Source organism: Epinephelus moara, chromosome 16 (assembly GCF_006386435.1).
Source record: "Epinephelus moara isolate mb chromosome 16, YSFRI_EMoa_1.0, whole genome shotgun sequence".
NCBI lineage: Eukaryota > Metazoa > Chordata > Actinopteri > Perciformes > Serranidae > Epinephelus > Epinephelus moara.
The window spans coordinates 47,876,627-47,901,635 of record NC_065521.1 but is presented as its reverse complement, the minus strand read 5'-3'; the positions used below and the strand labels follow the sequence as shown (position 1 = coordinate 47,901,635).

Genomic DNA, 25,009 nt, shown 5'->3' with positions numbered 1-25,009 from the left:
ACTCCACAGTGGAGAAGGAAGTACTAAAGTAGCAATGCCACAGCACAGAAATACTGCTGCAAGTAAAAGTCATGCATTTAAAATTTTACTTGAGTAAAAGTACAAATGTATTAGCATCAAAATGAACTTAAAGTATCAAAAGTAAAAGTCCTCAATATGCAGAATGGCACCTTACAGAATAACATACATTATATTATTGGATTATAATGATTGTTGATCACTTAAATGTTGCAGGTGGTAAAAATGGAGCTAATTTTAAATGACTTTACATACTGCTGAGTAGCTTGTGAATTTTTATGTTGTATTAATAATGTGAATCTGCAATGTAACTAGTAACGTATAAAATGTAGTGGAGTAAAAATCACAATATACTCTGAAATGGAGTGGAAGTATAAAGTAGCTGAAAGTGGAAATACTCAAGTAAAGTACCTAAACATTATATTTAAGTATAGTAATTGAGTAACTTTACTTAATCACTTCCCACCACTGCTATTCAGCAATCTGTGTTAGTTTAATATGGGTGTACTTCCTGCAAAGGCGTAGGTTTTATTACAACTGTGGGACACACATTTGAAATTGGGGCATAATTTCCTGCATCCTGGTGAATTTTTATTGCACCAATTTATTACTTTCTGCTTCAATTTATGGCATAAATGTGTCTATTTTTGTTTGATTCAATGTCTTTTTCATGTTTTTATTGGGGGCACAGACCCACATGTTCTAAGAATTAAGTGTGCATCCCTCCCAAAATCTACGCCTGTGACTTCCTGTAACTGGTCTCTCTCTTCCCCTCGCCCTGCAGATCCCACCTGGGCCAGTCTCAACCTGGGCGCGCTGATCTGCATCGAGTGCTCGGGGATCCATCGAAACCTGGGCACTCACCTGTCTCGTGTCCGTTCGCTGGACCTGGATGACTGGCCCGGGGAGCTCACACAAGTCCTGGCTGCCATTGGAAACCACATGGCCAACAGCATCTGGGAGAGCTGCACCCAGGGCCGAACCAAACCCACACCTAATGCAACACGGTGGGTATCACCACATTTATATATAGGAACAGAGCTTTTCAGATTGATGAGGCAGCAGATGGTTTCAGTTTATGTCTGTGCAGTATCTAAATCAACTTGTAGTAGTTACCAATGATGGTGGAAGTATACAGGCAGAGGGCGGTGTCTCTGCAGAAAAATACACAGCTACACATTTGTATTGGGTCATAAGTATTGATAGAGAGGGATTACTTCTGTAAGAGTACAGTATATTCTTAAGATTTGTGAGTTTAAATCCAAAATACAAATTAATCTGTACTTCAGTTACACTGAATTTGCACTTGTGTTGATTGTGAAACATCTGTTTTAAAGAGCCTACATCCTCAGACAGGTAGCTCAGTGCACACTATGGTCACTGTGGTCACTCACTCCTGTCCTGTGTGTGTCTGTTTCCCTAGTGAGGAAAGAGAGTCGTGGATTCGTGCTAAGTACGAACAGAAGGCGTTTGTGCCTCCTCTTCAGCCGGCCCCGGGGCCCCAGCTTCCAGGTGACGGTATGTCGACGTGGCTGCTGTCAGCGGTGACTGACAGAGATCTGCCCAAGCTGCTGCTCCTTCTGGCCCACAGCACCAAGGATCAGATCAACGCTGTGCCAGCCGGGTTGAATTCACCGCCTCGCTCTGCCCTGCACGCTGCCTGTCAGCTGGGAGATGTAGTCATGACCCAGCTGCTCGTTTGGGTGGGTTTCTCCTTTTTCACTGTCCTTCTTTGATTCTTCACAGTCCGGCCTCTATGCACTGTTAGCTGCTCATAAATGACAAGAAAAAAAGGCTGTAAAAGGCAAAACATGTTCATGATAAAGCAGGACGTGGATCACACTGAGATGGTCTTGCCGTGGCCCCTGTTGGCCACCTACTGTCCTCTTTATGTTGTGAATGTACTCTGTTACCTTCAAGTTCAGTGCACATGAAAAACAACAAAGTTGTTTCCACTGCAGCAGCTTCCCCAGGGGACCAAGAACCTTTTGAGGAACTCAGGAAGTTGTTTCAACTGGAGGAACCATAGGGTTAATTTAGTTCCAGGTGTAAAAGAATCATCAGAGATACGCAGCAGGAAATACACAGAAGAACAGCACGACTGTTGTTGTTTCCTCTTTTTTTAATGCATCATAGGCCTAATTTGCCTCATCTACACATCTCTTCAGATGTGTTAGAACTGAAACGTGCAACAGGGACTTTATGTTCTGTGGTTCAAAAGTCCCTGAAACTTTTCAGCCCTTTCTCATTCCAAAGGCGTCACTTGTCGATATCGACACTGAAGGCATCCCTGTGACGTCTTTATGAGATGCACTGGGCTTTCAACCAACTACAGGATAAACCCATCTGAGGCAATACTTCGAATGATAAGAGAAGAATTGTGTTTGTATTGCACTTATCTAAACAAGGTTACAAAGTGCTTCACAAAGTGCTTGAAAACAGACAACAATAACTATACAATATTTAGAAAAAAATGACTAATGTGTGCAGAGGCAAAAAAAGAACAAAAAGAAATAAAACGCAGAAATTACAAATCACAAAAGTGCGAATCAGGCATTGAAAGGGAAAGCTTTCCTATAGAAATATGTTTGAGGTAATGATCTAAAAACAGATAATGTGCTAGCCAGCCTCTTCTCCTCGGGGAGAGAATTCCAGAGCCAACTTGACACTGAGAGCAAATTATGTATTATAAAGAGCAAGAAGGTCTGTGTAGGGCAGGATGTAGGGGTCAAACAAAACAGGACTTTCATGCAGGAGACCGCAGTTTGTGTCCAGTGTGAAACCAAAAGTCAGTGTTGTTTCAACGTAACGCAATGAACACACAATCGTTGCACACTAATAATGTCACTCATGATATATTTTCAAGAAGCTATGTGACGTAGCCTTTCTAAACCCAACCAAGTATTTTGTTGTTTAAACCTAACTGCAACCCTTTCACAACTGGTCACAATGTGTTTCAATTGTGTGGCCAGTGCGTCGCTATTAGACATTAGAGGGAGTGACACTTCAGCGGTATTTGATGACCTGGGGTGAGAACAGGTTGAACTTTTTTAGTTAAAAGGGATTCCATGGCAGCGTCATATGCCCACAGACCAGACAGACACCAACTAGGACTCCAGTGTTGCAGGAAAGAATCCTAATACCCAGATATGAGTTAGCATTTTTGCACTTCCAGTTTCCTTGCCTCGAAGTCAGTGAGTTTTTAATAGCATTTTTGGTTAAATACCGAAAATAAGGTCTGTGATTAACATCAGCAAAAAGGGACAGTTGACCCAAAATTCAAAATTACATATTTTTCCCCTTAACTGTAGTGCTAATTATCAGCCTAGATTGTTTAGGTGTGAGTTGCAGAGTGTTGGTGTAGCACAGAAGGAAGCGTGCATCTACTGAGCGAACTATTGTAATGTTCAGCCGAGGAGGACGCAAGAATAGATGCACACTTCCTTCTGCGCTGTGATTCAGTTGGCGGGTGTAGTTTGGTAAAAAGAAAATAGTTCCTACATGAAACTGCTCACAACAGGGTCTGTGGATTATCTTGAGTACCTGGGTCATGATTTCTGGAAAGAGACATTGCTGTTGACTTTGAGCTCCACAAGCTGAGTGCATCTAGTTTCATTATACTGGAGAGAAGGCAGACATCTCTACGGCTGATATCTGCAACACTCTGCAACTCAAACCAAAACAATCTAGACTGATAAATAGCACTACAGGTCAGAAGAAGGCCGTGATATAGTTTATTTATAGCCTAACGCTAGCTTCTTACTTCTGGCGATCACATTTGTGCTTCAAAAATCATAAAAGTTATGTTAATTTATGAGGATTATCTTGCTAAACTAAATGTGTATGTATCACAAATATTTGTTTGCCACAGAGCTTATTTTCCTTAATGACTCAGAAGTTTTGTCAAGGGAATGACAGTGATGCTAACGTCCAGGTTTGCCTGCAAGAAAGCTTCATCCCTGCAGCACTTTGATTTAACACAACTTGAAGATTTAGGAATGTGCAACATCAAGGCACAATCTAAACTAATAAAGGTCTTAAAATGAGTTTTGCACAAAGAGCCCCTCCACACTGCAAGACACATGATTAGCTAATAATGCACGGCTCGCCTTAGTCCATATTGTAATTTCCAAAAACCAATTGATATGCTGTTAACGTGGGACTCTGGGGCCTGAGAGTTATCTGCTGTTAGTATTCTGGTCTTGTGTCTTACAGACAAAGATGCTCGTCTACTTTGTCTAATGGGTGCTGCAATACTTATCATGTGGTTTAATAAGAAATGCACTTGATGCTGCTGGTTTTCAGCAGCACATAGCAAAGAGATGCAACTCTCCGCACACACAGTTCTACCTTTAATCCATATTTGCTGTGTATATAATCTTATAAATGACTTGACATCATGTTCTCTCTTCTCCACAGTACGGAATCGATGTGAAAGCAAAAGATAACCAGGGCCAGACAGCCATGAGGATAGCAAGAAAAACAGGGAGCAAAGGCTGCATTGATATTTTGCTCCAACACGGCTGTCCCAACGAGACGTCCCCCACCACTGCCACACCCATCCTCTCCCGCCGGTCCAGCACTGCCAGCCTGGGCCGAACCAGCTCCAGGAAACGGGTGTCGTAGCGCAAACCGAAGGTGCTGGTGACGACTGGAGGATGCTTCATGTTTAGAAACCTTTTAAAAACTTGGATACTTTGGAGAAGGGCGTACTTTAAGAAAAATGACAGGACTATATCGTAGTACTGAGGATTTAAAAAAAAAAATGTTCCTGAAGACTGAACAACATATCAAACAACTTAAAAGCAATATTCATTCGATTTGTTGATGACAGATATGTTGCTGAAATACTGTGTTGTTGTTGACCTCATTTCAAAATGACTCAAGTAGAACTTTGTAGCCGTCTTCTGTAATTTTAGAGCAGCCAAACTGCGTCTTGTTTCACTTCCTCCAGAAGAAGTGCAATAATCCAACTATGATGATGAAAAGCAACAAGTTTTAGAGCGAACCGCATCAGACGACTGTACCGTCAATACATCGAGAGGGTGCTGCTTTTACTCAAATTTATTGTGACTGGACCAAAACAGCTCTTATTTTCTTTGGCTTTACGAATAAACCCTACAGTACGTCATGTTGTTAGTTATGTGTGCCTGTCGCAGCAGTATCGAGGCCAGTTTGGCCAATATAAACTGTTTTTCAGTGACGAATCAGCTGAGATTATTCTGCTTAGACTAGAAAAATGAATGGTTTGGAATATGAAATATGTCAGTGTTACTCTCACAGGTCAAAGATATGGCGTTTTAATATACTGTAAATGTACCTATACTACATACTTAATGTTAAACTCTGTAACGAAGACACAACTGAAAAATCAAAGACTCAATTTTGTAAATGATTTCTACTGGTAGTTTTGAAAATATGTCAAGTTTGTTTTTTTTCATTGTCTCTCATAATTTCTTATTCTCCTACATGTCATGAAGGCATAAACCAGTAAACAAAATGCTTTTACATGATGTAAACATGTGGCAATTTGTTAACAGTTTGATTTGGGATGGCCGGACGACGACGACGACAACATAAAGACATTATTCACATTCATGTTACTGTTGTGTAGGTCTGCCCCATGAGTTTACAGTGAAGTATGAAGAGTTGCAGGTGTCACTGTTATTTCGGACACTTTGTGGGTTGTGTGAATCTCTCATGAGCTAAAACAAATGGTTACTGGAATAAAATAAACTTTTTTTAAGTAGCATTATTACGATCATTTGGTGTGTTTCATTTTGTCTCGACCCGTCTGCTGCATAACGTTTGTGTGTTTTTAACCAAGCTAGTATTAGTGGAATGTATGTGAACATTTACTCGGGTGCAGTTCTTACAGTAAGTGCCCTTATAAAGTACTTTACTTTATACTCATGGATGGAGAACTGAACAAGTCTACCGAGCACAGGCCCAGTGTTGGGCCCACTGGCTTTCACCTGCAAAATGTCATTCAATTTAAAGATTATTTTTTGGGCTTTTGCCTTTAATGGACAGGACAGTGTGAAATGGGGAGAGAGAGAGAGTAGGGGTACTACATACAGCAAAGGGTTGCAAGCAGGAGTCAAGCTCACGACGGGGGCCCATTGTCTCATAATCCGCCCATGTTTCATACTACTAGCCTACACCACATTTCACAAGCCAATATTGCACTTTTGACTCCACTACATATATTTATTAGCTGTAGTTAGTTTGCAGATTCAGAGTAGTAATACAAAATATAATCAACTGATAATATATGATGTATTATTATGGATTAAGTTAGCCTGCAGTATATGAAGCAGTTAATACAATTAATTATAATCCAATAGTATAACATACATTATTCTAAAATGGGCCATTTGACATACTGAGTAGGGCTACTTTTACTTTTTGGTAGTTAGTAAGTATATTTTAATATGAATACTTTCTAATAACTAATTTACCATTGGAATTTTGAATGCAGGATTTTAACTTGTAACAGAGTACTTTTACCATGTTACTTTTACTTGAGTAAAGATGTGAATACTTCCTCCACCACTTTAGGAAAGCTAGTGAACATGTGTTTGTAGATTGTTTTCAAGCTGATTCTTTCTGGTTTAATTAACAGAGGAACATTTCAAAACCAACTTTAAAACATATTTGACAACTATTGAAAACTAAAAACTCAAAAATTATAAATTGCACTTACACTACACTTAGTTGACATTTAATTTTCACTTCATGTGTTGAGCAGATCCTGAAAGTTTTTGTTTTTGTTTTTTTTTTGTTTTTGTTTTTTTTTTCCAATACTTTTTGGGTGGGGATTTTTTTTTTTTGGTTGAGTTTAGGTTTTTTTTGTGTAGGGTCGGGGTTAGGCTTTTATTAATTTTTTAAATAATTTTTCAAATTATTTTTTAATTATTAATTATTTTTTAAATGACTTTTTTAAGATTATTATTGTAACTATTATTATTATTATTAGTAGTAGTAGTAGTAGTAGTAGTATATACATTATTTTTATATTCTAAAATATTTTTTCTTCCACTTTTATAATCAAAATCTGGAGCATATGTACTATAAAACTTCCTCCACCCACTGTGTTGTGTGAGCCTTCTCACTGCAGTGACTCTGTCAGACTGTAGGGGGTGACCTCAGTACAGTTTTGTTGACATACGTCATCAAAAAGCGACGGTCGATCAGAGGGGTTGTAATAATTTATAAGATTTACAGTCCGTGGACGATCACCAGACTCCCTTTGAAAACAAAGAGAGGAGTAATCGTCACCTGCAGACATCTTTATTAATGAGTGAGTAATTATATTAACACTAACGACACGTTTATATTAAAACCAGGGAGATTTTTGTTCCGAATAATTCTGTAAAATGTGTCTGATTTAGTGAACTGAGTTGTCATAACGTGTCTGGGGAAAAAAAACTGGCTAAGCTCCGTTAGCTTCATGATAAAGAGCTGAAATTAAAATGTATATTAAGAATATAAAGCATAACAAAACAAACTAATGTCACACAGCGGCTCTTTGGAAACATACAGTTGTTTTTATGTGTGATGGAGTGATAGAGGTGGAGGAGGAGTAACCACAGCTTCATTTATCTCTTCATCACTGGTTGTACAGTTAATGACAGTTATTCTTTTCTTAAGCACTTTAAAATATCTCTTAACAAAGGTCTTAAATGCTTATAAATCCAGCACCCACTCTGTATTCTCTGACATGTCACTGTAAATTAATCAATGTTTTATTTGCTATTTCAAGTAATCCACTTACAGTTTAAGACAGCAACCTAAGTGACAAATATCCATGACGTTCACGTTTACTTTATCTAAAAATGGCAATGCACTTTGGAGTTGTCAGTCACTGTGGTAATAATCTGATTTAAGGCCACATAAAATTATTCTACTTAGTATTTGCTGATGCATTACAACCACTATTCAAAGAGTAGTGCAAAAGAGATAAAAAGGTGTTAAGACAAAACCTAAAGGGAGCATGAAGCAATATAAAGACAGACATAGGGAGGATTTAAAAGAGTAAAATACAAAATTAGACCAAAAATAAGCTGCAATATGTGAATGAAGAAACCCCAAAATTTTTAAGGTATAATTTAAAACTTGAGACTTGAAGAAGATCTAAAGTTTTATGGGAGTTGGCTCCAGATTTGTGGTCCATAGAAACTGACTGCGGCTTCTCCATGTTTAGTTTTGAGTCTGAGGACAGTGAGCAGACCTGACCCAGATGATCTGAGACATCTGGATGGTTTGTAAGGCAGCAGCAGATCAGAAGTGTGTGCAGGCTCTAAATATTAATTCTCTGACACTCAGGAAGCCAGCCTGCTGGAAACCTAAATCCTTCTGAAATATTTGTTAGATGATAGTGCCTAGATTTTAGAATTGTCTTAATGTGGATGTTGAAATTCAGGCTTTTATTTTGAGTCAGTCCACAACTGCACCTTTTTCTGACTTGGTTTGTAGAGCCGAGAAATTAATTTTACTTGTTCTTCTTTGGCTCCAAAAACAGTTACGTCCGTTTTTTATCTTTGGTTCATTTTTGGTAAATGGACCTGCACTTATACAGCGTCTCTCAAAGCGCTTTTACACTACATGTCACATTCACCCATTCACAAACTGGTGGCCAAGGCTACAAGGTCCGTACAAGGTGCCACCTCCTACACAGCTTTACCACGCTCACGCACCACCACTCACGGAACAGCCATCAGGAGCAATTTGGGGTTTAGTATCTTGCTCAAGGATACTTCAACATGCAGAATGGAGGAGCCTGGGATCGAACAGCTGATCTTCCGAATGAGCCACAGCTGCCCCAGTCACATCCAGTCATTGATTTGTTCTAATACTTGGTGATTTCATAGGACCATAGTCACTTAGCAGTGTTGTTATATAGGTGTGTGTCATTGTAAACTGAACATTCTGGGGTTTTTGGTTGAAAACATGTCTTTAAACATTCAAATCTGAAGTGTATCATTCGGAAAGAAAGAAAGTGTTACCTGACTGTTACAGTACGTACCACACATATTCTTCCTGTGCTGTGACCGACTGTCTTCTCTGCTCCTGCAGTTGGATTGTAGCGCACCAGGACTGCAGCAGCAGCAGCAGCAGAGATGAGGATCCGGCTGCAGGGTCCCAGCCATGCTGCCAGCCTTCTCGCTGAACTCAACAGCTGCCGCCAGTCACGTCGATACTGCGATGTGTTCCTGCAGGTTGGCAACCGCACATTTGCAGCACACCGTGCGGTGCTGGCCTGTGCTGGGTCATACTTCCGTAACCTGTTCGCCCGGGCTCCATCCTCGTCCAGCGCTGCCTTCTCTCTGGAGTTCATCTCCCCAGCCAACTTTGAGAAGGTGCTGACATTTGTGTACACGGGGGAGATCTTGACTGACCTCATAGATGTCGGGGTGCTGTATGAGCTGGCAGAGAGGCTGGGCGTTAGTGAACTGGTGAGGGCCTGTCACGCCACCTTCCCAGACCTGCAGACTTCAGTGTCTGCAAACTGTAAAGCAGGCAGTCCTGGAGACCTCGCCCTGGACTCTAGCATGGTTGCTGCTGCTGCTGCGTCCACAGTGGCTGCCGTTAGTGCAGCTTCTGTATCTGCATCATCTGTGTGTTCCTCTGCCGCCTCCTGCTCCTCTCTGTCTTCACCAGCTGGTCCGTCTGCTGCCCCGACCCCTGCTGCCGCTCCCTCGCCTCTCTTCCAAGCCAGGGCAGCCAGGATCAGCCGGGACACTCACAGTGTGGCTCTGTCTCTGGACCTGAAGGCAGAGGACATGCAGTCTCATATCGGCTACGGGCAGATGGCAGCAGATCATCAACTACAAGGAGGACACAGTCTTCTAGCCAACAGTCATTCCAGTCAGAGTGATGGCGTGCTGCCTCCGGGGCCTGTGCTGCAGCTGAAGACAGAGCAGGGGCTGGAAGACGAGGCCGAAGGCAGGTGTGAGGACAGAGACACAGATGGACAAATGGTTTCTGAGAGCGCGGGAAGCTCTCTGCCACAGAGCAGCAACGCTGCACAGTCTGTCTCCTGCTCCTTCCCTGACTCCTCAGCTCAACTCGGAGCCGAGGTGTGTGACCCAACGTCATCCTCAGGAGAGCCTCTGGCCAGCCTGCAGGTGGGATCAGTGGAGGGCAGCGTGGTGGACGTCCAGAGGGACGGCAGGCTGATGTTTGCAGAGGTGGAAGCGGGAGTGAGTGAGGAGGAGAGGGAGGCTCTGAAAGGGAATGGAGCAATAGAGGGTACGGAGGAGGAGCAGTGGAGACAGCTGGCAGGTGAGATCATCGAGCTGAGCGACGATGAGAACTTTATGGAGGAAGGAGATGAGGAGGAAGATGAAGATGACCTTGTGTACGTGGAGAATGGAGAGGGAGGGAACTCAAGCAGCCAGGTAATGTTTGCATTTGTCAGCAGTAAAATATTCAGATAAACGTGAGTCCACACAACAGAAATAATCCTGTTCACTCCTCCAGGTGACGGGGAACACACTGTCATGTAAAGCCTGCGCGGTGCCTCTGCCAGCAGACCCTGCCGCCATCAGAAGACACGCTGAGACTCACCTGACGGAGCTGGGGATCTGCAGACTGTGTGGAACCTCGTTCCCAGACCGCACCGCCGGTGTCACCCACTCCCTCTCCCACGTTGGGCTGCAGCTCTTCACCTGCGACATGTGTCAGTTGCAGTTTTGTAGCCAAAACAAACTGCTGCGTCACCACCACCAGACAGCCTCCAGTTACACGATACCACAGGGGGCGCTGACCAGCAGCGGCCAGGGGCCGAGCTCCGAGCTGCAGTGTGCAGTGTGCAACAAAACTCTCAGCAAGGACTTCCAGGTGAGTGGACATTTAACAGGTTGTGGTAGAGATGCATGCCCATAACAAAAATCCACATATCTGGTCAGAAGGAGAAACACACACTTTTAAACATCACAGAAGACTTGGATGTCAACAGGTCTTTAGATTTGCGCAAATATCACAAGGCCGACCTTTTCAAGAAGGTGGTTAAAGGAATGAACAAGGGAGGCTGCGTTTGCGCGGTCCAACAAGTCTGCTGCCACTGGAAAACTTTGCAAAAATCCTGGCAGAAGCAACAGCTGTTCTACTTTAAATATTTTACACATGAGAGCATGTTAATCCGAGTGTGCACGGCTGCATGTAAAGGGTCAATATTCATTTTCATTAGCCATGTGAACAGTTTAGTGGGGAAACTTTTCTTCTTTAGGATTAAAGTCACAAACCTGAATATTTTGTGCATGTAAGCACAGTCATTAAATCATAAAATACAACTACAGCTTAATTATTCCTAAAAAATAATCATTAGTTGCAGCCTTAATATATTGTGTATATACAATACGGTCCGTTTAATTCGGCAGGAAGCTTAGATTAGACTTTTTCTCTTTCAAGACAACCTGTAGATGTAGCATGCAGATAATTATTTATTCTTGGAATAATATAAGAACCAATAAATAAAGTGGAAAGCTACAGTAGCTAAAATGGAACATAATACATACTACATACAACTGATTTCACAAAAACAAATCTGACAGTAATGTGGACAGATATTAAAAATATGGAGTCACTTTTTAATCATGAGATTCTCATATCTATTTTATGTTTCTTACCTCCTACACAGACGGTCAAAGACCACCTGCTGGGCCACGTGTGTCCTCAGAGCCTGAGCTGTGGTGTGTGTCACCTCCCCCAGCTGTCCCTGTGCTCCCTGCTGTGGCACGCCCTCGCCCACCTCTCTCTGCCCGTCTTCACCTGTCCGCACTGCGCCCGCTGCTTCGTAGAGCGCTCCCTGCTGGATAGACATATGACTGTACACGCTGAGGAGGCGGCGGCTAAGGAGCGGGAGCGGTCGGCGCTGAGGGCCTACAGAGTCGGGGCGGATGGAGTCGGGGGAGGTGGTATGGCGGGAGTGGAGGAGTTGCATTGCTTCCTGTGCCCACAGACTTTCCGCTCCTCCTCTGCCTTTCAGTACCACCTCAGCCTGCACACCAACGAGTCCCTGGGGGCCGGGGGAGGTGTCGGGAGTCCGAGCTGGTTGGGCAAACGTAAAGCTGACCAGTCTCTGGAGTGCCCACCGTCTTCCTCCTCTCCACGGGAAGTCGGTGGCCTTGTCAAAATGAGCAGCCTAGGTTTGGGGCTGGGAATGAGCTTCAGCATACCAGATAAGTTTTTCCAAGGGTCAATGCACAACCTGCCCTCTGGGATGTTGACCAATGGGAGTTCAGTTCAGGACGGAGGAGTCGGGGCAGCAGGCGTCCGTGGGAAATGGTACCGGTGTCGCTACTGTGGCAAACGCTTCGCACACTCAGGTGAGTTCACCTACCACCTGCGCATCCACACCGGGGAGAAACCCTACCAGTGCAAAGTCTGCCTGCGCTTCTTCAGAGGCCGCTCCACCATGATCTGCCACCTGAAGACGCACGCCGGCGCCCTTATGTACCGCTGCACCGTCTGCGGCCTTTACTTCTCCACGCTGAAGCTGGTGTCATCGCACATGGAGCTCCACAAGGACCACCTGCCCCCGGACTTCAACATCGAGCAGACCTTCATGTACAATGATCACTCTAAAGAACCGCTGCCCACTGTGGACGCCTGATGTGTCGGCGTGGTGTTCCTCTCCTCGTCCCTTTTCCCTCTCTCTGACACTTCCTCTGTGTCTGGTTGTCGTGGACCACAAACTGTATACAATAGACTAGTAGGGCTGAAAATAATGATTATTTTTATTATTGATTTTTTAATGAATTGATTAATCGTTTAGTCTGTAAAATGCCTGAAAAAAATTTAAATGGTTGTCACTTTTGCTCTAAATGTCAGGTGACAGCTTCAGATTGTTTGTTTTATTCCACGAACAGTCCAAAACCCAAAGATATTCACTTTATGATGATAGAAAAAAATGCAGCAAATCATCATCTTTTCTTAGTAAATGTCTTAAATGAAAACTTCAGCTGCAAAATGACAGTATATCAGTTACTCACCACGTTTCCTTGAATTCATGAAGAAGTCTTTTGTTTCCTCACATGCCTCCTCAGTAAACGGAGAATCCAAAAAAAGAACATTCTTCATGAATTGACGTCAACAGAGACTGCATTTAACAACAAAAAAACAACATCAAAACATCCATTTACGAACTCCCACACAATTTTTGTTGTATATCCCAAGTCTCATATATCCAGTCTTATGCTCAGCACTTCCCAAACAGATGTATTTCTGCTAAAACGTAAGAATATAAATCACTTCTACCCACCAGTAGCCCACCCTGAGCTTACCTGGTCGTATGTACATGTCTTAAATCATAATGTTTTGGAGAACTGAGCGTGCAACTGGATAAATGAGACTTGGATCATACTGCACGAGTTGTGTGAGAGTTTGTAAATGATGTTTTTAAATGTGGACCGTTTACTTCAATTCATGAAGAACGTTTTTTGGATTCTCCGTTCACCGTGGAGGCCTGAAGAAGAACTGTTTTCTTGCAGGTATTCAAGGTAACAGCTGAAATTCATGGGGCACAGATATGATGCGTCAGGTAGGCAGGGCGGAGCAGGGTTTTTTACCTGCTACACAGACTCGTCTCAGTAGCATGTGGTTGCTGCCAGCTTTATTGTGTGTGCAGTGAGTTTTCCAAGTGATGATGCAGTTGGGTCTGCTGGGATTGGAAACATATAGGCCAGTGGTTCCAAACTGGTGGGTCATGGGTCCTTTCTGAATAGACCGTAAGTGACTCGCAAATGTGTCAAATTTGTAAAATACAGTTTATTTTGAAGTGCAGTGAATTTTCGGCACAGAGCTTTTATTTTGAAGTGCCATTTCCTGCTGTAGAGTGAGGGACTTATGGACAGCTACTTGACAGAGACATCAAACTAGCTTTTTGACAACATGGCCAAACGCAAGTATGAAGCTTAATATATTAAACTGTGTGGACCTTGAACTAAAGACTACGTAGAAATCTGGACCCTGTGGCTGGAGCTGTTGGGAACCACTGATATAGGCTTTATTAACTGGTGCTAAATTAATTAAAAGGAGTGTTTTAACTACAGGATGCATATATTTGATTGATTCATTTTAAAGTGAAATTTAAAACCACACACACGGTTGCTCTGCTGGTATCATTGCCTCTTGTACAATGAGGTATTTTTAATGATTTGTAGACAGGTTGTACATGTTTTTTACACAGTTTTATGTAGTTTTTACCTGTCGTAGAAAAAAAAAAATAGACCAGCCGCGTACATATAACAATGAGCAGTGGGGTGCACACATGGACAAGCCTTTGTGTCCCATGTATTTCAGCTGTAACACGCAGTAAGTCATTGATATACAATTCAATCCCATTCTTTTTGATTTCATTTATAAAGCTCAATATCATAAATCACAATTTGCCTCAGAGGGCTTTACTGCGTACGACATCCCTCTGTCTGTCTGTCTCAAAAAATCCTTTAACGGTTAAAGACATATATACACAAATGGTCATTTTCTGGGTGAAGTATTCCTTCTTATTCCTAAACCACATTTTACTTTTCAATCAGTCGACTAATCGATTAATCAGCTCAGTAATAGACTTAGACTTTTAGATTGTAGTGGACATCTTATCTGTCAGATGCCGTTCACTGAGTCGACCTGTTCGGAGGTTCGGCCTCTTTGAACTAAGATAAAAAGAAGCCACTTGGTGGCAGTGTATCCTGTTCTGTGTCAGTGAGAGAAGGGAAGCTGGTGGATCGTTGACCATGTCATGCAGCGCTCTGCTCTGCCTATAATATGTACTCTGAACAAGTCTGTATCTTTACAACCTAAATATGACGATAGGTTTTCATGTCAGTGGTTGATAATTACACTGTTATTATTAAAGTAGCACCTCATTGTAGCATAGAAATTATTTTCCTATATTTGCAGTCACTATTTTCACACTTTTTTATGTCTTTTAAAGTTTAATTCTTCACTTTACAAATACAGCATGACCAGCCACGTTATGAAGTTCATTTTGTTTCTCGTTGAGACATAAAACATGTTTTTAATGTTGAGGAGGCGTCTTTATGAAAGCTGTCTATCTGCCATTAGTCACATGCTGTATTCACTTGTTTAGAGCGTTTAAAGCATGTCGTTCTGTAGAAATATTTAAGTGCCCATCACGTCTGTGTGATATCTGTGGCTTACCTCATATTTATGATGACATTGTAACTATGTGTTATTTTTTTATGCCTTTATACATGCCATTATCTGTTTCTAAAGCTATCTATGAATGTTGGCCTTTTTTTTAAATTATTGTTTTTGAAAAGAATTAAATAAACGCCTCTAGGAAGACTGTTATCCACCCGGACATGATGTTTTAATCTGTTTTCAATGACCTGATCCACAAAATCCATCCATCATCAGAATTTCAGTGATGAACTTGCAGAAATCTGCGTAGTATTGTGAACCTCCTGCTTCCAGGGGCTTGTGACCTTTGCCTCTTTTTAAAGCCCGGTCTCTTCCTGCCATTGTGCCATCTGTGGACAGACACCCCCTTTTCCTCCTCCTGCCTTCTTATCATTTAAACTGTCGACACATTCCAGATGAAGACCAAAATGGAAGTAAATGTGAAAAAGACTGCGAGAAGGGAGATAGCTAAGTGCAACAACAGCAAAGTGTCTCCGTTAAATAAACACATTAAGTTTCCGAACACGCACGTCCCCAAACTTGTTCATTTTCACTGCTGTGCCTCCGTGATAACAAAGTACAAACTCAGGTTCTGCAGCTTGAAGTGATAAAATCAGTGCTTGATGGAGTTTTATTGCATTTAACAGGCGGCCATGTTACAGCACATGTAGACTACAGCAGCATCCAGAGAAGAGATGAATAGGCATTTAGCAGAGGTGGGTCAGTGTTTTTAAAGTCACAAGCAAGTCTCATGTCTTCTCACTTAAAACCCAAGTCCTAAACTTTGAGCTTCGAGTCCTGAACAAGTCCCAATGTACTTGTCAACTAATGTAATGCCAATATTTCACTTACAAAAATCATAAGTGCTTTTCAAAATTTGTGTTTATTTGTTAAAGATTCCTGCAGCTCATTAAAGTCCTGAATGGCATTAAATGTATTAATCTACAATATAAAGCCTTAATTACAATTTAAATGTCTTATATCAGTCTGTCGAAAGTCTTAAAAATGCTAGGCAATTAGCAAGGGGTCATCCCTATGTTTCCAGGGTTCTATGTTTCCCGGGTTCTGTGTTCCCCACTTAACCCTGCAAAAAGCTTCTATGTTCCCCGCTTACACAAAAAGGGTTCTATGTTTCTCGCTTGGTTGAGCGGGCAACATAGAACCCGGGAAACATAGAACCTTTTTTGGGTAAGCAGGGAACATAAAACCTTTTTTGCAGGGTTAAGTGGGGAACATAGAACCCGGGAAACATAGAACCCTGGAAACATAGATACGCTCCCATTAGCAACATGTTGCATTGAAAAAATCTCAGAATAATTGGCATCATTTATTTTTAAAAATAATTTACAGAATGCCTCTTGCATTTACATCCGTGGACCAGAATAACTGAAACAACCACACTCACATTTTCCGGCCGCGATGCTCAGAGGAGATGATTGACATGAGAAAATGCAAATTCAGCGAAAACTGGCTTAAGAGGCTCTTTGTATTTTATGCAGGTTTTTGAAACTCGCGTCACAATGGGAATTAAGGCAGTGGAAACACAAAATTGCAAAGAAAACCCACCAACAAATGCTAGGTCATTTACCGAAGATGTCAGGTTTTATGTTACATTAAACATTTCAGCAAAATTGTCCTGAGCCCAAAGTAATTTATGTTGGTTCGTGTTTTTTTCTTCCTTTAATTTTAGTTAGAGTAAAATTGGTCCTAAATTTCATTTCCAGTGACATTAAAAAAGCCTTAAATAGTCTTAAATCTAACTTAGTTTTTAGGAGCTGTTTGTTAAAACAAGATTGTTAAAAGTTCCTCAACCGTTAAGCTAACGTTAGCTAAGCATTAGCTCACTAACTATGTTAATATTAGCCTTGACTTACTGTTGTTTGTGCAACTTAAAATGTCAAACAAAGTCTGAAGTTGTTGCCTCTTCTTCTGTAATTTTCAATTTCAATTTTCAAGTTTTGAATTCTGCAATTAGTTTTGTTGAGCCTGTGTAGTTTTTATACATAAACAAATTTTTTTCTAACTGGCGTTCAGTAAAGTAACGTTAGCTCTTCGTTGTTCTTTACTGCGACTTAATCGGATGCTGTCGGATTCGTACAAACTAAGTGGATCATCTGATGAATTAAAGGGATAATAAAGATTTTTTTAAGTGGGTTTATATGAGGTATTTATCCATAGTCAGTGTATTACATACAGTAGACGTCAGCAAGCACACCCCCAGTTTGGAGAAGCAGGCTGGAGTCCAACATGGAGGCTAAAAATGTACTGCTGTGGACAGGGGCAGCAACAAAATGTAACTTAGACACCTAAAAAAATCTATATTCGTTTAAATGTACATCATATTGAGAGTATTGTCCCTGCTTTAGCTTTTCATCATACAGCCCATGTCAATGGGGTAGGCGCTAAAGGCCCATTTATGTTTTTATCAAAGCCACCAGACTCCATTGAGAAAAATAGTAATTTAAGCTTGCTGAACACAGGAGCACTGCTTTGATCAGTTAGTCTCTCTGTGTTATTGTGTGACTTTGCTGAATTCGCACTAACCCTTTTAAACCCCAAAGTGACACAATAACACAAACAAAATAACTGTTGGAAGTAGCGGTAGACCAGCAGCTCCTGTGTTTAGCCATGTTAAATCACTGTTTTTTTCAATGGAGTTTGGCATTAAGGAGATTGATGTAACAGATTCAAGGCTCAAGTCCAAGTAAAGTCAAAGTCACTGGTGTCAAAGTCCAAGTCATTTTTGATTTTGTCAGGTCTAGTTAAAGTCATCACATGTAGGACTTGAGTCCACACCTCTCGCATTAATAATTTGAACTATAATTTATCTGCTAGATTTGTAATTAAACAACACAGTTACATTTTCACATTTGCAAGATGTTTATGTGGTTATGAGGATTGCTCTTATCTGGCTCTCCACAGACGGACAGCAGATTTGTTTATGCACATTCCTGGTGTGGCACTATTGTTCGTTTTCTTCTGTGTCAGGAGATTTTAAAGGTTGCCATGAGTGGGAGTCAAGCAGCTTTGAGGGGGGAAAGAAAAACATCAAACATTTCCTGCTTTCCTCCGTTTAAAACTGTTATCAGATAAATGATAGAAAAGGGAAAAAAAACAGGAAGTGGATTATGAGAGGAAGGTGTTTGTGAGCCCATCTGTTTCGTAACAAACGGCACAATGAGTCTGACCAGAGTGAGACGTACAGTCTGTGCCTCTAGTATTCTGAAGCACCAACACTGGATTCAGTTCTGTCAGATCTTTAAACGTCTCACTCCTGAAGCTCTCGCCTTTCTTATCTCAGCTTCATTTTTATGATCCGACATCAGACTGACTGGTGCTGGTGTTACTTAGCTTGCGTTGCTTCCCCGGGTCTCCCCCACCTCCGTTGGGAGCGTTTGGCTGGGTTCCTGCTCCCGTCTGAACCATAGTTGCATCCCTAGGAATGTAGTTCATCACAGTGTTGATCATGTTGTCACGGAAGCTCTTGCTTAGAAAGTTGTAGAGGATGGGGTTGGCGACGCAGTGGAACAGAGATACGCCCTGCACCACGTTGAATGAGAAGTAGAGGACTTCTATAGTGTTGCAGCTGAGGATGAAGGGGTCCAGGTCGTCTACGATCATCAGGAACATGACCAGGTGGTAGGGCAGCCAGCACACGACAAACACCAGGGAGTACACGTGCACCAGCCACACGTCCCGTCGGCCCTGCACATCTGGTGCTGTTTTAACTGCACGAGCAATCAGCACGTTACAGGTGATGATGACGGCAGCGGGGCCCAGGAACTGGAAGATCAGGCAAAGGAAAGCCACAGAGGCAAACCACTCTGTGTAGTTGTGCTCAGGCATCATGTAACAGCCCGGCTCGTCCCACTCCAGAAGATCCACGTGGACGTTCTCCATCAGAGCCAGGAGCAAGGAGAGCACCCACAGGCCTCCACAGAGCAACCAGCGGCGCTGTCCCACCACAGGGAAGAGGGCAGGGAACGTGGGTCTGGTCAGGGACAGGTAGCGCTCCAGGGTCATGAAGGCAAGGAAGAAGGAGCTGCTGTAGAAGTTGACCACATAGATGAGGTTGGTGACCTTACAGAGGAAGCGGCCCCACAGCCAAACCTTGTCCACGGTCACCTCCATCATGAAGAAAGGCAGGATCACAATCACCATCAGGTCCGACAGGCTCACGTTGATGATACAGAAGAGAACCCCGTTGGCCGAGTGGCGTCTGCGCCAGTTGACCCAGACAACCAGCACGTTCTCCAGCAGGCCCACCATGAAGATGAAAAGGTAGAGCAGGAAGAGGCAGATGCGCCGGTAGTCTGCAGCGGTGTCCAGGTGGAGGGTGCACTCGAAGATAAACCATGGCGTGCCGTTATAGTGGTCCAGTGAGTGGTTGTGCTCGTGAGCGCTCATGGTCTGGAGTGAGAAGCAGAAGGAAACTGTTTCATATCTGGACAGAGTTCAGATTTACTTTGGGTTTAATCTGATTATGTTTTCAGACGTTACATAACAGAAGCACAGGAGGAGGAGGAGGGTGGCAGACGTGCTGGGTTGAAGTGTTACTCAAATGATTTTCAGGGGTGGATACCAACACCACAACAGATTATTAGAAAGCCATTTCACAACCAACATCATGCAGTTCAGAACATATTTGTCACTTTGAGGTGTACAGTAACAGGGTCAGTTGTGCAGCAGTAATGTGTGTGGCAAGGTCAGATGTACATTTGTAGTGTTAAGTATTTCAATTACACAAAATCTGTTTCAGTTGTTATTACCTGACACGCTTAGGCCTCCGTACTCAACATGTGGAACGTTTGATAGTCAGTTTCTGTACCCCTACGTTCACCTTTGGGGGTACCCCTCCTATAAAGGGGTGTCTCCCGCCTTACCTCTCCCCTTTTGCTGTTGTGCTCTGTGGGAGAGGGAAGCAACATTGTTCTTGCGGTAATTTCCATGCATTAGCGCTGTTGAGCTGTTTATAAGTTCACTTTATGCTACATTTTCAAACATGTACATGGACAAAGTGTCGTTGTTTCCTGCTGTGGAGTGAGTGACTACCAGACAGCTACATGACAGAGACGTTAAACTAGGTTGATGACATGGCCAAACCCTAGTACGACAATGAATGTATTAAACTGTGTGGACCTTTAACTAATGACTAAGGAGGAATCTGGACCCCGTGGCTGGACCGGTTGGGAGCCACTACTTTAGACAAAACTGATGCTGACTCAAGTGACATCACTTAAGGCAATTTATCTGACTCCAAACTTATTTCATGTGCAGTAGTTCTCCCCAACACCTGTAAACTGCATTTATGTGCACAATCAGTGGAGTTCCTCTTTTATACAAATTTAAGGTGGAAACAGGTTGTTACATCTCCACAAATATACAATTGGAATTTACTGTACCTTGCTGTGATGATTATGATGATGATTAGTGTGCTGGAGATGAAGAGGGCAGGTCCCCCCCGAGGCCTCGCTATCTTCTGTTCCGAGTGGAGCCTACAGACACGAGATGACTCCTTCCAGCTCTGATGTTGAGGGCTATCTGAGCAATCAAGTAAGCAACGAGTGTCTACCCTCCCATTTCTCATTCTCACACACACACACACCCCTAACAGGACATCCTCAGTCAGTAATGGGGAGTGGTGTAAAGGCCCAGGGACGCCCACACAGCTTAAGGGAAGTTCATTTTAGTTGGGGAAAAAAAATGTTTTCAACCATAAAATGTGTTTCTCAGAATTTCTATTCAGCACTCATGGGAGAAACCAAACAGAATAAAACTTTTGGGTCCAGTGTGTCAGATTTAGGGGAAGATATTGGCAGAAACTGTATATAATATTCATAACTATGTTTTCTTTAGTGTATAATCACCTGAAAATAACAATTGTTTTCTTTTTGCCTCCTCAGAATGAGCCGCTTATGTTTACATGGAGTGGGTCCTTGTCTATGGAGTCTATCATGTTGTTTCTACGGTAGCCCAGAAAGGACAAACCAAACACTGTCTCTAGATAGGGCCATTCGCGGTATTGTGTTGGCCACTGTAGTTCTCCTACATGCTTGGACCACGGGAGAAATTCAACTTGCAATCTGCAACCTCACTGCTAGATGCCACTAAATCCTTCTCACTAGAACATCCATCCATCCATCCATCTTCTAACCGCTTATCCTCTGGAGGGTCGCAGGGGGGCTGGAGCCTACCCCAGCTGACATTGGGCGAGAGGCGGAGTTCACCCTGGACAGGTCACCAGACTATCGCAGGGATGACACATAGAGACAGACAACCATTCACACTCACATTCACACCTACAGACAATTTAGAGTCACCAGTTAACCTGCATGTCTTTGGACTGTGGGAAGAAGCTGGAGCACCTGGAGGAAACCCACGCTGACACGGGGAGAACATGCAAACTCTGCACAGAAGGGCTCCCACACCCGGTATCGAACCAGGAACCCTCTTGCTGTGTGGCGACAGTGCTAACCACCACACCACCGTGCCGCCTCACTAGAATACTCAACAAATAATTAATATTTAAATAATTAGCCTGGACCTCTGACCACAGTCAAACTCCATTTTGAAGCTTTTTTTATGCACTCTGGCATCTTATTTCCATTAAAAGTACAAAAAAATATCAGAGTTTGAACCAATTTATTTTCATTGTAAATTAGACCCAGCACTCCATCGCAGGCTAGAATTGGCCTGCAGGCCCTCCCTTAAGGGGAGTACCTGAGTAAATCTACACTGAGCAAAAAATTTGAACACTTTTTTTTGCTTTTTCAGGCTTAATTCAGTCAGTAGATATGTTTCTCTCAAATTTTGGTCGCAGATTTGTTAAAAGATGCTGATTGAAAAGCATAATTTCTGCACAGGTGTGCTGTCACAATAAAAGGCCACTCTAACATGTGCAGTTTGATCACACAATATGATGTCACAGAGGTCTCGAGGGAGCGTGCTATCTGCAGGAATGTCCACCAGAGCTGTTGCCTGTGAACTGAATGTTCATTTCACAACCATAAGACGTCTCCAATGTTTATTCCGTGTATTTGGCAGTACATCCAACCAGCTCACAATCACAGACCACGAGTAACCACACCAGCTCAGGACCTCCACACGCAGCATCTTCACCTGCAAGATCGGCGGATACCAGCCACCTGGAGAGCTGATGTAACGACTGGTTTACACAACAGAAGAATTACAACCATCCGCGGGGGGGCCGGGGGGGTCTATAAAAATACAAATCTGATTTTTCCAGCAAAAATCTCTTTAGATGAGTTGGCTCCCACAGATCAGAATTCATTTAATCATCAGTTTTGGTTTGCCTGACCTCCATGATGGTGAGTGTTCTCAGTGTTTTACCTTGCATGATCCTGTGTGTACGTACACTGAAGGCAGGAATGGTGTAGAAACAGAAAAACAGGCCCCACATAGCAGAGAACAATAACAGGAAGCCCCCCCTCCCCCTGTGCTATGGGGGCACGGTGAGTGACGGGCATGACCTTTTCATACCATCTGATGAAATGATGCCATTGGGCAAACCAGAGCAGCAGCGAGCCTAGATGTGTCCTCAGTAAGGTCACGACCGAGGTCAGCATCATATGGAGAGAGAACGCAGGGACGTTTGTGTTGGCTGCGATTCGCACTGATTAATGGGATCTGCTCCCTGGAAATGGCGTGTTCCTACTGTCGCTCTCCAGATCGTCAGCAGTTTGTTGCTTGCTGACCTCTTCAACGTCGCCCCCTTCTTCTGTCTCGCTGCTTATCCTGCCTGAATCCTATTGTCCTATTTCATTGAATTTCTGGTTAAGCAAGTAGGAACCAGTCAGCAAATTCTGTCTCTGATGAAACAGGAAGGAACCAGTCAGCGAAAACACATCTTCTGGAAGGGGGAGACAAAAAGCAGCCACCAACACCCTCCACACACCCCCCTCCCTCAACCATGTTATCTTAGAACAACTATAACAAAAAACATCTACAGTTTACCTGATATTCTGACCTGCAAATTACATCTTTGCTACCAGTAAACTCCCTGAGAATACCATTTACTGAAGATACAGAAATCTGCAGCATGCAAGCAGCACTCTGAGGCTTTGGGCTGACTGTCAGCATGCTAACATGTTCACAATGACAGTGCTAACATGCTGATGTTTTGCAGGTATAATGTCAATCATATTCCTGATCCTGTTAGAAGTCCCAGGAGGGCTGGAGCCTATCCCAGCTGGCATTGGGTGAGAGGCAGGGTGCACCCTGGACAGGTCACCAAAGTGTCACAAAGAAACAGACAACCATTCACACTCACATTCACACCTACGAACAATTTAGAGTCACCATGTCTTTGTACTGTGGGAGGAAGCTGGAATACCTGGAGGAAACCCACGCTGACACGGGGAGAACATGCTAACTCCACACAGAGGGACTCCCCGATCCCATGTTTGAACCAGGAACCCTCTTGCTGTGAGGTGACAATGCTATCCACTGCACCACTGTGCCGCTACATGCTAATTAGCACTAAAATAAAAATAAAAAGCTAAGGCTGATGGGAATGTCATTAGTTTTGCAGGTATTTAGCAAGCGCCAGCCTCCGGGGCCAGAAAATGAAACCAACTGAACTAAAATGCCCAACTTTACAGCAGATACAGACACGTGTACAGCCTTGTGCCAAAACGGTTTTGGTCCCTGTAGCCAATTCCCCCGTTCATGACAACCATATGGTGAGTGAATTTTTATATAACCCACCTGGTTAACTGTTATGAAGGCTGCTTTGAGTGACAGGCTGTGTGCAGATTGTGTCCTCACCCTTTAAATGCTCTATCCTCAAACAGTGTCTACAGACGCTCAAATTTAAAGCTTTCTTGTTTTAGACCTTTTTAATGTATTTTTAACCAAACTACCAACCCAAAGCGTCAGTATTTGATGACACTTTGGGTGGGACTCAATGAGAGTCAACAATCATCTATCTTTCACCCAGTTACATTCAGCACCTTTAAAGATTTCAAACATTAGAAATTACTACTTTTAAGGCCACACAGAAGAGCCCTTCCTTGTGGAGTTTACGTGTTCTCCCCGTGTAAGCTTGGTTTTCTCCAAGACATGCAGGTTAATTGGTGACTCTAAATTGTCCGTAGGTGTGAATGTGAGAGTGAATGGTTGTCTGTCTCTAAGTGTCAGCCCTGTGATAGTCCCTGCCTCTCACCCAATGTCAGCTGGGAAAGGCTCAAGCCCCTCTGCGACCCCTAACACAATAAGCGGTTATGGAAAATGAATGAATGAGCTATCGTCTAAGGCCCTAACATTTATTAAATTGAATATAAGACATTTTAAGACTTTTTTATGGACCTACAGACACTCTGGTCCAAACATGGACATTTCTGGCACCAAAAATTAAGATGACAACGGTCAAAATGCCGAACTCACAGCATCAAAACAGCATAACAAACTAATGGGTGATGTCACAATGTCTACATCCACTTCTTTTATAGGGTCCATGGTATTTAGTAAAAAGAAAAAAGGTACTGGAAATGAATATTTTGACCTGAGTTTCGCAGTAGATAAAAAGTCAGAGGATCATCAAAGTGATTACAATTCATCCTGAGGGGGACATGAATATGTGAACCAGATTTCATGGCAATCCTTTAAAAAGCTGTTCAGAAATTTTACATACAACCACAAATATGAACCTGCTGGTGGCGCTAAAGGAAGAGTCAGAGGTCACCAAAGTCAGTGGGGTTCGTCATCTGGGGAGCATGAATGTTTGCACATAATTTCATTAAAATTGGTAGTGTCATCACACACCCCCACCCCCACCCCCACCCACACCCATGTTCCAAACAATAATGACTCAAAGAACTTT

The 25,009-nt window shown here is 42.8% G+C and overlaps 3 protein-coding genes across 7 annotated transcripts in view; 2 read left to right on the top strand and 1 right to left on the bottom strand.

Moving 5' to 3' along the window:
- agap2 (ArfGAP with GTPase domain, ankyrin repeat and PH domain 2) overlaps positions 1-4,742 on the top strand; it is a 38,006-nt gene extending 33,264 nt beyond the window's left edge. For all 5 annotated transcript variants that reach the window (XM_050064431.1, XM_050064430.1, XM_050064429.1 and 2 more), the window contains 3 exons: positions 803-1,025; positions 1,442-1,721; positions 4,438-4,742. In XM_050064431.1, the coding sequence (XP_049920388.1) occupies positions 803-1,025; positions 1,442-1,721; positions 4,438-4,644 (710 nt within the window). In that variant the 3' untranslated portion in view covers positions 4,645-4,742. The remainder of the gene's footprint in view (positions 1-802; positions 1,026-1,441; positions 1,722-4,437) is intronic.
- Positions 4,743-7,201: 2,459 nt separating this feature from the next.
- On the top strand, positions 7,202-15,331 carry LOC126402447 (zinc finger and BTB domain-containing protein 39). The gene is made up of 4 exons (XM_050064439.1): positions 7,202-7,321; positions 9,097-10,421; positions 10,504-10,863; positions 11,663-15,331. The coding sequence occupies exons 2-4, from the start codon at positions 9,141-9,143 to the stop codon at positions 12,635-12,637; spliced, it is 2,616 nt and encodes an 871-aa protein (XP_049920396.1). The 5' UTR covers positions 7,202-7,321; positions 9,097-9,140; the 3' UTR covers positions 12,638-15,331.
- Positions 15,332-18,426: 3,095 nt separating this feature from the next.
- Positions 18,427-24,974, bottom strand: gpr182 (G protein-coupled receptor 182). Its single transcript, XM_050064491.1, has 2 exons — positions 20,571-24,974; positions 18,427-19,578 (listed from the first exon to the last, which is right to left on the bottom strand). The coding sequence occupies exon 2, from the start codon at positions 19,573-19,575 to the stop codon at positions 18,478-18,480; it is 1,098 nt and encodes a 365-aa protein (XP_049920448.1). The 5' UTR covers positions 19,576-19,578; positions 20,571-24,974; the 3' UTR covers positions 18,427-18,477.
- Between the last annotated feature and the right edge of the window lie 35 nt (positions 24,975-25,009).